Genomic DNA, 15,792 nt, shown 5'->3' with positions numbered 1-15,792 from the left:
TTTACTTCCCCCTCCTCTCTTCTTAATGAGATTTCAAAGCATCTTTGATTTCAGCTAAACTCACATATCATCTTACACCAGACAGAGTTCCAACATCTTACCGTTGTCCCTGTTATAAATGCCTCCTCCGTTTAATCACTCATCTGCCCCAATAGGTTTTTTGAGAACCAGCCTCCAAACCACACACACACATTCTTTTTTTTCTCTCTCTCTCTCTTTCTCTCTCTCGCTCTGCCCAGGGTACAGAGAGGGGTTTCTATGGAAACGAGGAAGAGACAACGGTCAGTTTCTCAGCCGAAAGTTCATCCTGTCGGAGAGGGAGGGAGCGCTGAAATACTTCAACAAGCAGGACGTAAGGGAGACAGTGCCACCGATTCTCAATAGGCTGTTTGCACAAATGCACCAATTGAATAAAGGCAGTCAATGCTCTCTAGAAATACGACATTCTGAACGCGTCCTAGCCTATTTTGTTACTTGTGTCTCCCTCCCTCTCTCCGCCCAAGGCCAGGGATCCCAAAGCGGTGATGAAAGTGGAGACCCTGAACGCCACCTTCCAGCCGGCCAAGATCGGCAACCCCTGTGGCCTGCAGATCACCTACCTGAAAGACAACAGCACAAGGAACATCTTCGTCTACCACAGTGACGCTAAGGTATGCGCTGCCAAACACACACGGCTCAAATTTCAAATCAAGTCAAATCAAATCAAATCAAATCAAATCAAATCAAATCAAATCAAACTTTATTTGTATATCACTTTTCATACACAGTTAAGGTAACACAAAGTGCTTTACAGTAGGCCTATATACAATTAAAATACAATAAGAAAACAGAACAATACCACCCCCACCCCCTTCCCTCCCCACAAATCACAGACAGAGCAACACATTACATTCAGAAATTAAAGACTATTAATACAACATTACTTGATAGGCACAGAGTAAATAAAACAAGTAAAAACATTGATCATTAGCTACATTTAAACAGGAGATAAAACAGGAAGTTGTTTCTACTGAGAAGCAAGCACAGTTTGGTTCGGCACGGTATGGTAACCCTAGTTCTGGCTTGCGTTTCCACTACTGGTTTATGCCGGATGGTGATAGCCGCAATCAGAGTATATACAGTCTATGGATCAGAACTGCTGAAAAGCGCTGGCCACAGCAGTACGTTACTATAGCATCGTGGCACAGTGTAGCCCGCTGATTAATTTGGTGAGGAGGAAAAACACCACACAATAAACAAAAAGCTTCCCGCTGATAGTTTTCCCTAAACACAAGACTCTTCACTGTTGCCGAGGTGACTACACACTTCTGTCGACCAATCAATGGACTGCAGTGTGTTGCTTATTTTGGTACCCTTTCCTACTTATGAGAGTCGAAACGCAAATAAATGCGTGCCGAAACCGAACTGCACCGCTCAGTATAAACAAAGCCATAGTCAACTCTTCATCACCACTGTATTGTCCTTTAGATTCTACAATACAGTGACGTACTTCTCATATGCTCCCCTGTCTAGTCTAAGATGACATTAATACAGGGTTGGTTGTGTAATATTCATGCTGCCTGCTTTACTTAGCACACTTGGAGTTGGAAATATCTCTTAATAATTCATTTCCTTTGGGCATTTTTATCCTGTATATGTTAATGTGTGGTTTCAGTGGCTTCGGTAGCTACAGTGCAGACGGAAGGTATTTGGATAGTGACATATTCTGTGTTGTTTTGACTGGGCGGGGCGGGGACAGTGCCTCTGAAGGTCTGAAGTGCTGGCTATATTCCTTTAAAGCTACAGTGTGTAGAATGTATTGGTATTTTTCATAATGGAAGTTATTTATTTATTGCCTAAGAATGAGCCTTTTTATATCTTTACATTTTTCTACAGTAGCACAGAGCAGACAAACTTAGCGGCCTTACGTGTTTTTTCATAGTGGGTGTCCTGGGGAAATGCACCTGTAACTCGAAGGTATGCGCTTTCACTTTAAGCGCGAAGGGAGTTGCTGCGATTGCCACGGTGCAAACCGCAGAGGTATTGTTTCATTTCAAAGATCAAAACCAGCACAACTGGAAACTGTGTTTATGACCTACAAGGAACAGACTGCACTGGGAAAATGCTAATGGGAAATTAAGTTTGGTTTCATGATATTAGCCTTTGTTGTCTCGAACGGCTTTTGTAGTTAATCCATTGGCTGAAACCCTGAGTGGCAATGACCTTTCCCTGACAGGAACGCCTGTCCACTCTAACGATGCATAAGCCTGAAAGCTAGTTACTGTGTGACTTTTGCTTTTGTCACTTGCTGCTGTTCATAAGGCATTTCACAAGCAACCTCCTCCCCCCCTCACCCAACCCACACCCTCAGTCTGAGCGTACCTTATCATCTTTATTAGTATTACAGTCACTCCCCAGTGTCTGATGTGCCTGGCTATTCGTGCTCCCGTCCGTGGGGAAGCGATGAGGTTAGAGCCTAGTTGCCAAATGTCAATGCGGTACACATTCTAAATTTGCATATTAATTAATTCCACATGTTGGGCTGACTGAGATGCATTTTACAGTCTGTTATTCTTTGTTTCATCCTCGTATTAAAGGTGTAGTCAGTGATTCTGGAGGAGGCTTTTTGTCAAAGTCTCAAGATCCGCTACCTGTCCGTGCTGTGTGTGTGTGTGCGCTGTAAATTAACATCTGATGTTGATACACACCCTAGGCTCTGTAAAAAAGGGGGGCCCACCGTAGCTAGCAACATGCTTGTTTACAGAGCCTAGGCTTTTTTTTTTGCGTGCATGCATTACGCACATGTGGCCGATCATGAGGGGATATTCACTGATTTTGACAAAAATATTCTCCAGAATTACTGACAACACCTTTAACAGTAAAGTAGTAGTTAAGGTTTTGTGTTGTTTAGTGTGTAGGGTAAACCTTTTAGGAAATTATTTGTAAGTCGCTCGCTATGGTAACACTTCATTTTGTGGGTCGCAAAATTTCCATTACATGTAGATTCCAAGGAGAGGCCTATGTAATTAGATACTAATGATAGGAAAATAGAGACAGACATTTTGTGCCGCCCATACACAAAGTGGCCAATAAACAGTAATTAATTTATAGATAATTTCCTTTTTAAATCCTCTTGACTGGATGAAGCCTTTTAGAGATTCCTGTGTAATGTGAATCAGGGTGATAGCATTACTGCTCCCCCTGCTGGCTGAGTGGCGCTACTGCAGGCTGTGACAGAATGAGTTCATTTGGTGTCACAGTCGCTCTGGTCCTGTGGTGGTGGAGTTATCGACAGCGCTGCAGTATCCCCACTGCAATGATGCCTTTGAACGCACCTTCCTGTGAGGGAGAGATACCTTCACTGGCATTAGAGAGAAAAAAAGAGACTGTTTTAAACCTTGCCATGATTTACTCTGACACCAAAATACAGACAGTAAATAGATGCTGTGTGAATACTAGGTGTGTCCCAGACTAAGAATTGACATAGTCAAATCTGATTGGCCGAATCTTGCCTATTTTCGACCTATCATTAAATCATGTTTTTTTCCCCTACTGCCCTAGTGATCTGTATTCTCATTTGCCACATTGGCTTACATTGTTTCCACACCATATAACAACCCCAACACAGTTTGTCTTCTTGACTTTAGAATAATTATTTTAGTGTGACTTAGCCCACCATTCACACACACTAAGGAGATTGATCAAAAGCTCATGGGTTGATTCCAAATGGGTTGATTCCAATTTATTAACAGTAGGCATAGTATTAATAGGCTGATATTTATACCACAATAGGCACGTAATAAGTGAACCAACATGTAATAAGTTGTTATGTTATGGGCAAACAAGTTATTAGGTTACGGGCTCAGCATTTAATTACATTATGCGTTGTTATGGCTCTTACAATCCTTGTTTCATAATCAAATTGTGTGACTATTCGACTGGTTGGATTGGTGGGCGAATCAGGCTGTTTCCATCGAATTGTTGACTATTCAAGGTCACCCCTAGTAACTACAGTCAGGACATGTGGCGAGGGTGTTTTTTTCCTAATTCCTTTTTGTTTGGTTTTTGTTTACAGGAGATGGTGGACTGGTTCAATGCTATCAGAGCGGCCAGGTTCCACTACTTACAGGTGGCCTTCCCCGGAGCCAGTGACGAGGAGGTGAGGGGGGAGAGGGGTGGGGGAGGGGGGGTGACCGATTGAATCACAGGGTTTTCTTGTGGTTAAAAATGAACAGTCCAAGGCTTTTCCTGATCGTGACGTAATCCTAAACCAAGAAAAAGGGGGAAATTCGGGAATGATGTACTTTGTCAGGATTTGTGTGTATGGTGCTGCTTTATTGATTGTTAACAGATTTGTATGGAGTGTTCCCACCAACAACTCCTTTTGTCTTTTTCCGCGCGGCCGCAGCTGGTGCCCAAACTGACCCGTAACTTCATGAGGGAAGGCTTTATGGAGAAAACCGGTCCAAAGGTTTGTGGTTTTTCACTCGTATATATTATAGGCCTACTCGCTGCTGGATCCCGACGTGAAATCGAGGGAGACAATATAATTACACCTCCATTTCACAGTTCTGTTTTTTTTCGACCACATCCGAACCAACGTGACTCGCAGGTTCAAGCGTAGAATGATGTTTCCAGTGAAGAGCGATGTTGACTTGCAACGACCCGCAATACATTCAATTGTGTGATTTCTCGTTTTAAGAATGTTAAAATCCATTCATTTAGGTTGAGGCATGGAAGGGTTAAAACCATATAGTATGTAACAAGAAATCGCAAATATAAGGGATTGATTAGGAAAATGTATTGTTTTGTATATCAGCTTTACTCTTATGTTAATCACCTCATAATCCTTTAGATTTATCTGGGATGGGTTTAGAAACCATTGCCATCTCATATACTTGATGTAGCATATACTTAAACCTGTATTTCTATATTGTATTTCATTTTTTATATTAATTTTTTTGTTGCCGAGCCGTTCATATATATTAAGTTCTAACCTAACATAAAGTGAAGGATTCAGTGTGTTGTTGATACTGTTTTACTGTGCACTGACTCCCTCTCTGTTTTCTCCACTCCTCCAGCACACAGAGGGCTTCAAGAAGAGGTGGTTCACTATGGATGACAGAAGGCTCATGTACTTCAAAGACCCGCTGGTAAGAAGAGAGACATGCGCCCTTCCGCTAACCTTTAAAAAACTGTGGGCCCTGCTGCTAGGGAAACAGTAACTTTTCAGCTAGCGTTCTAACTTCAAACAGCGCTCCAGGGATCCAAATGTCATGTGAGGAAAGTTTGTTTGTTCAGTTATGAGAATATACCTTAGAAAAAAAATGTCCTCTTCTCTGACACACCCAGAGTTACATAGTTCACCTTTGAATGGCCTGTAGTCTGTGCTCTTGCAGACATGAGGTGATAATGTTAATTAAACACGTCACTGTACATACAGTGAAGTCCAGATGATTCGATTTGATATTGGATTTCAATGATTTGCACACATTCATATACAAATTTAAAAAAAACAATACACCATAAAACACAACAAATATATCTTTCACATGGCAATAGAAAAGAGTGTGAGTGCTGGATAGGTCAGAAACCCGTGGGGGTGGGGGCTGTGGGTAAACCTCACCATGTCACTAAGAATACATTATGATAGAAAATAAATTAGAATAGAAAATAATAGCAGGTTTGGATTCAGCCTGGATCTCTCTATGTGTCTGTCAGGATGCCTATGCCCGTGGGGAGGTGTTTATCGGCAGTAAGGAGAACAGCTACACGGTGCTGTCCGGTCTGCCCCCGTCCACACAGGGCTACCACTGGAACCACGGCATCACCATCGTAACGCCCGAGAGAAAGTTCCTGTTTGCCTGTGAGACCGAGGCCGAGCAACGCGATTGGATAGCCACCTTCCAGAGGATCATCAATCGGCCAATGAGGCCACAGGAATATGCAGGTATAGGGAAAAACTCCAAACTTCGCTTGGATACTGAATGGATTTATTGGCAGTGCTCTAGAACTGATGTTTATATTTTTAAAGGTACCCTGTGGGGTGTTTTTGACTGGTACCACAATGCGGCATTGTTTTTATGAAGGGGTCTGCAAATTATTAATTTCTTGCAGTAAACATCACGGTACAAACAAAACCATGTTTTTTATTTATAGTTCAACCAACCGAGCATACATGCAGTTGACACGAATACACAGTCCTGCAAGTGGTTTCATGCTAGCTTGACGATAATGGGACTAACGTGCCAGAAAATGTAGCAATGCACCATTGAAAGCAAGCAGAAGGAAGTTTGCAAGCAAACAAGCATTATTGTTAACATAGTGGGTTTCGAATTCTTTCAGAAATGAGCTCTGCTTATGTTTTTTTGTTTTTTGAGAAAGCACATGCATATGATTAGGCCTCAAGGATACACGATTTGTGTTTTGTTGAGAAACAATGTTAAAAATACAACTTATATAACTTTGTTTACAAAGATTAGCCTTTTATTTTAACTCTTGAATGAGGTATTTTGGTATTAAAGGTGGAGTCAGCAATTCTGGAGAACGCTTGTGGTCAAAATCTCTTTTTGTCAACATCAGTGCTGTCAAGTCAAGATTGCTGCATTTTCTAGCTACAATGGGCCCCCTTTGTTTATGTACCGATTGTTTACATACCGGTTTACATAGCCTAGGCTCTGTATTAACACCAGATTTTTCTTTCAGCATACAGACAGGTACAGTATGTGAGGAGATAGTCAGTGATATTGCCAAAAAGGGATTTTGACAACAAGCATTCTCCAGAATCACTAACTCCACCTTTACATTTGCTTTAAATTAAGGTTAAACACAGTTCTGAACGTGTGATGCGTGTACAATTATTTAGGAGGAAATTAAGGGTAACAAACAGTGAATGCATATTTGACTTTGATGAGGACAAATATTGTCTCTCTGCAGCTTTAATACAAATCATTAGTATCGCTGTTTGAAACTGTGCCAAATGAATAAGAACAGAACTCTTTTCCTGTTGCTCTGTATACGTGTAACTCCTTTGTGCTTCTTTGCAGTGGAGGCCCACTTCAAACACAAGCCTTGAAGACCTCAGGCAGCCATTATCTCAGCTGGACCAGGCCCAGTCTCATTCATAACAGAGACGATCCCAATGCGTGACCACAGACCATGGAGGAAGGAGGTGGGGTGGGGTGGGGTTGGGTTGGGTTGGGGGGGGTGCAGGAGAGGTGGTCTTGGGATGGTCCGATGTGAGTTTAAAAGGATGGAGAGAAAGGGACTCATGCCTATCTGTGCGTTGAAACCTTGAACCCTAATGGGACCGAAGGCCCATCATGGGGCAAGATAGGGGTGGATGATGTCATCGCTACTACGCCTTTACCGACCTTGTGCTATACATTATCATCCTTCCCATCCTCCGCCGTGTGGACCCTTTTCCCTGCAACAACCTCTCCTCCCTCAGATTTTTCGTCTCGTGAACGGTTCATCCTATTACCTGTGATCTAATGTAATTATGTAATCTAGAGTCATTTCGCTGGTTGCTTAACAAAGACAATGCATTGTTAATTTATTGAATGTACAGATTTGATGACAGTGGCTTACCGTGTGTGTGTGTGTGTGTGTGTGTGTGTGTGTGTGTGTGTGTGTGTGTGTGTGTGTGTGTGTGTGTGGGTGGAGTTGTGGACTTTTTTTTTCTTTTTCGTTGAGGACGCTGTGAGGTTGATATACCCTGTTAAACCTGAAACCTACAAAGTGCTGTTAACAACAAATATGCATTAACACCCAACAGCCAAAACTCTCTCAGTGATCAACATCGCTGTTGACTAAGCTGGAGGGGCTGGGGGAAGGGGGGGGGGGCTGTTCTGCACACAGACAGGGTTCTTTCAAAACCTCTACACGACAGCCTGTTCTCTTTATTTATTTGTACTGTTGAACGTACGTGATTCATCGTAGACCGTTATCGCTGCTTTAAAAGGATTGTATAATGTGACAGGATTGTAATTTATATAACACTTGGTTTACCTTTTTTGCGTCTTGTTTTAAAAGACACATTGTTGTGTTGACCCTTGAAGGTGTTAGTCAGCAATTCTAGAGAACGCTTGTTGTCCAAATCACTTTTTGTCAAAATCAGTGAATATCTCCTCACGATCCACTACCTGTCCGTACTGTGTGTGCGCTAAAAATGTATCTGGTATTGCTACACAGCCTAGTACATATGCACATTTTTATTAAAAGTAATTTGGACAATGATCATTCTCTAGAATCGCAGACTCCATCTTTAAAACATGGTGATGGTTTGTTTTCATTATACAAATCGTAACATTGAGACAAATGAGCCTGAAATCAATTGGCAGTGGTTGATTTGGCCCTCAGTGTTTGAGACATTTGTGTATACATATATGTGTCTAGGACTGCATACTGTATAAATATGCTACTTTTCAGCTCGAGGTAGGTTGATTTTAAAGGATAATTCCAGTGTATTAAACCTTGGGTCTTAACTTATACACTTTTTAATCTCATCTCATATCGGGGCAAATGTAATTTTATCGACTAATGCAACATATGATAGCATTTTCTAGCCACAAACAATGCACAAACCCCAAATATTTAAGTAGTGATAGTGTTATTTTGATAAACTATAAAATGTAACACCCAAGTTGAAATAAACCAGAGTTATCCTTTAATGCCAGTCAAACCTACCTATCCTTCCTGAGCATGTGTACTGTGAAGGCAATGCTACGATGAAAGTGCAGTGAAGTGCATTTATCCAGCAGATGGGGCCCTTCTGTCAGCTCACATCTTGTCACTTTAAAGTGAAATCTTCATGTAGTGTAACATTTTATCCTTGAACCAGAGTGAAGAATGAACCGGAATTAATTCATCAGAAGTTTTCAGATGTTTTTGATAGTGATAAAGATACATTCAAGTAATTGTTTGACATATTGGCAACACTTGTTGAGAAGTACAATAAAAAAGGGATCAACATTGATGCAGCAGAATCAGATGTATTCTTTTTTTTTCTACACATATCTTTCTTCCCTATCAAAACCGGGTGCCTACATTACCCACAATGCACCCCAAACAATGCAATTTCGCTCAGGTCTTTGGGTGTGTTAAGCTAGTTGCCAGATTGTTCTCTCTTTCAAACTTGTAGTCCTTTAAGTTCCAACATACGATGACTGAAGTGACGTCACTTGAGAGCACTTAATATATTTAATGCAGCTCCCTCTGGAGACAGAAAAGGCTGTATGCCACTTATTCACATTGACAATAGTACTCCCTAAGACCTTTTTAAAGTTCAACAGAATTAAAATTTTCAATCCGATTAATATATAAATTCAGACTCATAATGTTCAACTTTCAAGTCTAGCCTCAGGCTTTTCTACATTCATAATGATTCAACCTTTTTCCGTCTTGTATATTTTAAGTTAGAAACTTTATTACAATTTCATTCAAATTGTTTTAAATTTCAACATCTTTCAACTTTTCACTCCAATTCATGAATATTCTTATTTATTCAACACTCACTTATCCAGTCTATCTGAAGCCTTTCAGCATTCACACTGAAATGTCTTCAGAAATTGCTTTTCTAAAAACACCAAACTCTTAATATAGAGTTTGTGCCAAGAGGCAAAATCACCTCGGCTTTGCATAAAGACTATAGATATAGGGAGTGAAGGAGAATAGCTAGACTCCAAAAATGTGTAACTCCTTAGAAAACCCGACCTGTAATTTATACGTATGTTTGTAATATGTTTATAAATGAGAGATCATCAAAGGTTTTAGGCCTTCTTTTTCTTTTTTCTTTTACCATTTAAGGAGGTATAAAATGAATCATGAATGAATCATATGGGTCTACCCACAGTTAGCTGATCTCATCTAAACTGAAGGGATATTTTGCAGCTATGAGTGTTTGACAGTGGCAGCGCTCTCCGCCATCACCATCAAAACATGATGTTATGAGGGATAATTGTTTGGTGTTCATCCATCCAGTAGAGTTCCAGGAACACAGTAGTTGTCCTGCAGGCACTGGGTGACCGAACACTTGTGTGATTGCTTTCTCCTTTCCTTTCGTCCCCTACCTCTTCCGAGAAGGTCATTGCAAAAGTATATTTTCCTGTTTGTAAAGAGCTAAACCTGTTCACTCATTCTATATTACAGCAGATGGCGCTCATCAGTCCCTTGTAAAAACAAAATCCCCCCATGACTAGGTGGGAGTGGGACAAAGTATGAACTGGTCTGATGGTGTGAATGTCACCTGAGGATCTCACCACTCTTTAGACAAACTTCCACATGCACACACTGGCTAGAGGACCTGACGGAATTATGGATACATCAATGTTGCTTCTGTCTGGCCGTTTTGTTGTCGTTGGCAACCAGGTTGTCATGGTAAACGGCTCAAACAGTGAGCCAGTGAGCTGCAGCAGACAGCTCTGACCCAACACAGGAAGTGTTTAAAATCGGGCTGGGACCTCTGCTATGCATCAGACACCGTGTTTGTCCTGAAGATAATATGGCGTGTGAGGCAATGGCACATGTAGCCAACACCTATTAATGCTGAACCTGCTGCTTGGTTTGAACCCTTATTTAATTGTTGGTTATTTTACATTTACAATTGGGTTCAGACCCTTCTTTGAGTAAAACTTGTTTATGCCTTTAAAAAGATAAGTAACACATATACGTGAGACTCGATTCATGGCAGTAATTCAAAGCCTTTTTCTTGTCAATGTCAATGTCGATGGAGCGTTAGGCCTACTTGAACTTATTTACAGTGCCTGAAAAAACCCAATACAGCTGCCTTGTCCATCAGGCCCTGAAGCCCACACTCCAGCCAGAGCTGGAACTGTGAAATTAGCTAATCTTCTCACAGGAAAAAGCCAGCAGGAGCAGCTGTTGGGCTGGACACAAACTGGAAATGAAGCAGCAGAGAGGAACAAGTCGACAGTAAGCCCTACCAGGGGAGTAAATGGCCTCAGTGATACAAGATTTGAATCTACATGATTTGTAGGACTTCATAACTTCCATTTTCACCCTTGTTCAGATTTATGGAAGTATATCATTCTAAATAGTTTGACAGTTTGGGAGATACTCTTGTTTGCTTTCTTTCCCAGAGTTAGAAGAGAAGATTGACTACACTATCAGTTCATTAAACATATGAAGCTAGAGCCAGGAGACACTTTTGATTAGCTTAGCATCAAAACAGGAAATGGGATTACCAGCTAGTCTGGTTTGTCAAAAATTAGATCAATCTACCTAGCAGAACCTCCAAAGGGTTTATGCGAAGACTACAGGGAATTGCTATGACCAGCCCAAAAGGTAACCTAGCAAAGTTTGGTTTGGTTCAGGAGTTGGTAGAGACCAAAATCAGAGCAAAAAGAAGAGTGAATGTTGGGTTTACATTCAGTAGGAATCCACCAGAAACTACTTAAGATAGTGTTTGCTAACACATTCGCCCTTTCAAATAAACCGATCACAAAATGTCAGTGTCGTGTTCACAACTTGCTTCTGTTGCCCTCAAGTTGCCAAAGAAATAAACAAGTATTCCAGCTGTAAGGCTAGGTGTTGTCACATTGTACAGAGGAGCTACAATCGCTGCATCACATAGTTCTGCCCTATGGAAGGAAAATAATTCAGATTTACCTTCAGTTTTTATCTAAATGTTACAGACTCATACAGAATGCAATTTCTCATTTTCACTGAAAAAAACACAAAATCTTTATCTTAAGAATTTGTTTCCATGAAAATGAACAGTCAAATGTAACAATATATTGCTGCAAAATACAATTTATTTGAAGCTATAACAACAGATATTAACTGTCCTCCAAAAGTCTGAACAATTAAAAGCCTAAGGAACTGATTATGGGGTCATCAGATCTCCTTCTACATAAGTCCTTGAAACAGGTCACCGTTCTGACAAAGTTTTTTGTCCACAAGACCAAACGTTTTTAGGGGTCTTCCCCGTCATCAGGGCCTGGTGAGTGTTGTGTAGATGGGCTGCTCCCAGCCAGAGGGAGGACTGTGTGGCGATGGAGCTAAGGCCAGGCTGTTGATAAGCGGTGCGGCATACGGCCTGCGCGAGGAGTGAAAGTACGGGTACTGATACAGACTGGCAGGGTACCCAGAGAAGGCACTGTAGAAACCAGAGCTCTGAAGGTCGGTGTAATCAGATTGTTGGTGGTTGCTGGAGGAAGGGCAGGGTTGTGGCGGCGGTGGCGGAGGAGGGGTGGAGGTGCTGTAGTGACCTGGGCTCATCTGCTCAGTTTTGATCTGAGGTTTTTGGCTGGTGTCCTCATGTAGCCCACGACCAGAAGACGATGGTGGCAGCCCATTGGAAGACCCGTTTTTGGGTGTCCAAGTGTGAATGGCGTGGGAGTGAGAGTGGACGCTGGGTAGTATGAAGGATCCAGAGTTGTTGTTAGGTCCGTGGGAGGCTTCCGGTGGGGTGAGTGCAGCTGATCCGTGGCTGTTGGGAGGGAGGTACTGGTCGAACTCGTGGACATCGAATCCGTCGATGGTGCTGATGACGTCAGTGCTGAGCTCTGAGATGTCCACATTACTGAAGTCAATGTTCTGACGGCCGGTTGGAGGAGCTGTTATGGTGCCGCTGCCAGTGTCCACAGGCCGCTGACCCTCGTGTTTGTTCCCCACGAGGAGGTCGATTTTAGGGGTAGTGGGAGGTGTCGGAGGGCCGTGAGACTGACCTGGGAACCAAGGAAACACCAAACAATATTTCAGCTCCAAAGCAATAGAGGTAAAAGATGTGAATAGTTCTCCTATAGCCTAAAACTATCTCTACCGGCAATTATCTCAAAATCTCAACTTCTAAAGCACTTACATCAACTGGCCTTTCCATAATCATCCCTAGCACTATTTTGAAGGTAATTACAGAAGGATTTGTTCATATGTTGTTGTTTTTTGCCTGATTTATGATACAATTTATTCTTAAAAACATGCTGAGAAATGCATTTTTAAGACCTATTCATAATTATTATATTCAAAATCTTTTGTACAAAATCTTTGGAGACTCATGTTGGAAGAATGAGAAGAACCCTGACTTTATCCAACATCTAGATGTTTGCTAAATGCAGATTTACACAATTAGTTAGATATTGCCAAATTGGAGTAAATTATTCAACCTGCAGTCTCACCTTAATAAAAATAAAGGTAATCGAAATGAAGCTGTGAATGGTATTGGTCATCTCACTTGTTCTGTCTGGATGGTAATGATTGTCAGCCAGTCTTGCGGTCCCTGGTTCTGTCTTAAACAAGGCCTGCTGCTGCTGGATTGGTCCGGACTTACACTCCCCCTGACCTGGTTTGTTGCCCTTGCGTCTCCGAGGCTGGTACTTGTAGTCCGGATGGTTTTTCTTGTGCTGCAGCCTCAGCCTCTCTGCCTCCTCAATGAATGGACGCTTCTCTGTTTCGGAGAGAAGTCTGCGAAAGAGACAAGATTGATTGGATAATTGAAGGTCCTCTTAAATACCAGCAAGTACATTAGCTTTATGGTTTTAATTTCAAATTGGATACACATTTTGACATAATCTTCGGTGTGCACTTCCGATGTCATAATCCTATGGGTGTTTTTTCTTTCAAATATTACAACAGATGCAGCAGATTAAAGGCAGAGTCAGCAATTCTGGTGCATGATTGTTGTCAACATCACTTTTTGTCAACATCAGTGAATATTACCTGTCCATACGGGGTGTGCGCTGAAAAATGTAGTGTTAATACACAACCTAGGCTCTGTAAGTGGACATGTTTCTTTAGTTTCTGTGGGCCCCCTTTGTGTAGATTACATTTGTTTACATATCAGTTAAGAGCTAATTAACACTAGAATTATTTTCAGTGCACACACAGGTAGCAGAACCCTAGTACATATTCACTGATTTTGACAAAAGTGATTTTGACAACAAGCATTATCCGGAATCTCTGACTCCACCTTTAAGACATGTATTGAAAACCTTTTTCTTGTCAAGTTTATCTTCAGAGTTCCTCAGCTTTAGCGGTTCTGTTTCTGGACAAACCAAAGACTTATAGAGCAGCTGTTAGCTTTTGGAAGCTCATGGCACCTCTTTTAATTTCCTCAACCATGGCCAGAACAGCTGTAGCTCAAGCCTTCTGGCTTTAGATTGTCCAGAACAGGAGCGATTCCCGTGTTTATGTCAGCAAGGTCAAGATGAGCTACTGTAACTATATATTGGGTTCCCTCATTAGTTCTTTGGACAGCAGCTTGCTTGGTATCCTGATCGTTGTCCCATTCAGAGCTCATATAGTCACAGCTAGCATTGGTGTTTTCCTGCTAAAGTGCTGCTTGTAAATGATTTGATTCATTACTGGCACATAAATAGATTCCCTTATGATAAGCGACATTTGGTACATCTTCATTTCCAGTGCTGCTGTTGTCAGACTGCTGCTCTGCACTAAACATGACACCCATGCGCTGCGCCATCATGTCAACGTGACAACCAGCTGGTAGAAACACACCTTTTCATCAGTTTGTCTGCATTTATCAATTGTAACAATAAGACAAAATCGCCACCATGAGGTTTAACAGGAAAAAAACATCCTTCATACTGTACATCAGAACTTTACTGGACGGCTATGCATTTAAGAGTAAATTATTTAATTGTGAGACCAATGATTTGCCTCATGATGTGGTGGGGATGTAACTGATTGTTGCTTAGGTTACTATAGCACAACGTTTAGGTAAATTAACTAATCTACAACTTTCATGTAATGCTTCTTTATACTTGTCATATTTGCTTTTTATTAAACAATGTTTAATGTTCTCATTTGTAGGCTCTATTCTTCCTTCTAATTCCACACCTGGCTACTTTCATAACAACCATTTTTACTAAATCAGTGATTAGTTGCCACAACTTAAATGCTTAAGTAATTCCTCCAGTGTGATTGATTGTCAACTGTTATTTCATCAGAATAGTTATACGCCTATTTTCAAAAAGGTTCAATTCAATTGGATTGACATTTACTGTAGAAAAAAAGGCATCTTGGCTTGGAAACACCTAACTAACTATGGTAATTTTCAGATACAGTTCTTGTAAGACTAAATGCACATCAAACTTGACGCTCTCTAGCTGAGCTCCAGTAGGCTACCCACCGCCACAGTTTGCCCAGGGTCTTGCTGAGCTCGGCGTTGTGCAGATGAGGATACTGGTCGGCCAGCTTCTTCCGCGCCGCCTGCGCCCAAACCATGAACGCGTTCATCGGCCGTTTGACGTGCGGTTTGCTCTTCAGCCCTCTGTCCCCCTGAGAGGGCATCGGTAGCAGTGACCAGTCGTAACCTTTCAGCACTTGCGACACCGCGTCTCGAATACAGGCGGGGAAACGCTCATCCTCCTCCATGCTGCTCTCCATCGCATGCGTAATCCCGGGCGGGCGCAGCGCTGCCTCCTGTGCGTCCGACCCGGCTGGAGAGGTCGGGGACTCTGAATCCGATCCATGCGGGGACATGGAGCTGTCGCTGCCCGCTGGACTGCACGGATGGTCAGTCAAGGACTTGTTCTCTTCTGTCATTCTTGGATGGTTAAAAAGTAGTCTACTATATGGTCTGGTGTCGCCCGGAGAACTATGCGTAAAGTGCGTAAATGCGCACGCCTCGGTAGCAGCTGTTCTGTTCCACCCCAAAATCTAGTAGGCTACTACACTACCAATGGTCTTGTCTTGAACTGGCCATTCCTTTTTGCACCCTCCTCCTCCTCCACATGCAGCCGGACTAGATTTGGCCAGCCTTTTCATTTGAGCACTTACTGACACTCTCTTGACGTTACTCTTTTGCATCTCTCCACCCCTCGTGTCCTTTTTGAT

At 42.0% G+C, this 15,792-nt stretch overlaps 2 protein-coding genes across 2 annotated transcripts in view; one reads left to right on the top strand and one right to left on the bottom strand.

The window, feature by feature from the left end:
- LOC307266657 (arf-GAP with dual PH domain-containing protein 1) overlaps positions 1 to 7,147 on the top strand; it is a 25,044-nt gene extending 17,897 nt beyond the window's left edge. Inside the window, exons 5-11 of the mRNA XM_080048730.1 lie at positions 240 to 352; positions 504 to 650; positions 4,055 to 4,138; positions 4,388 to 4,450; positions 5,061 to 5,132; positions 5,701 to 5,929; positions 7,026 to 7,147. Coding sequence (XP_079904856.1) covers positions 240 to 352; positions 504 to 650; positions 4,055 to 4,138; positions 4,388 to 4,450; positions 5,061 to 5,132; positions 5,701 to 5,929; positions 7,026 to 7,054 — 737 coding nt within the window. The 3' untranslated portion in view covers positions 7,055 to 7,147. The remainder of the gene's footprint in view (positions 1 to 239; positions 353 to 503; positions 651 to 4,054; positions 4,139 to 4,387; positions 4,451 to 5,060; positions 5,133 to 5,700; positions 5,930 to 7,025) is intronic.
- Positions 7,148 to 11,931: 4,784 nt separating this feature from the next.
- On the bottom strand, positions 11,932 to 15,501 carry sox8a (SRY-box transcription factor 8a; the record flags this gene model as incomplete). Its single annotated transcript, XM_080049468.1, has 3 exons — positions 11,932 to 12,668; positions 13,172 to 13,401; positions 15,086 to 15,501. 3 exons carry the CDS (start codon positions 15,499 to 15,501, stop codon positions 11,932 to 11,934), a joined length of 1,383 nt encoding a protein of 460 aa, XP_079905594.1.
- Positions 15,502 to 15,792: the final 291 nt, after the last annotated feature.

Source organism: Ammodytes marinus, assembly GCF_949987685.1.
Source record: "Ammodytes marinus genome assembly, chromosome: 20".
Classification (NCBI taxonomy): Eukaryota; Metazoa; Chordata; class Actinopteri; order Uranoscopiformes; family Ammodytidae; genus Ammodytes; species Ammodytes marinus.
This window is presented reverse-complemented; position numbering and strand designations above follow the sequence as displayed.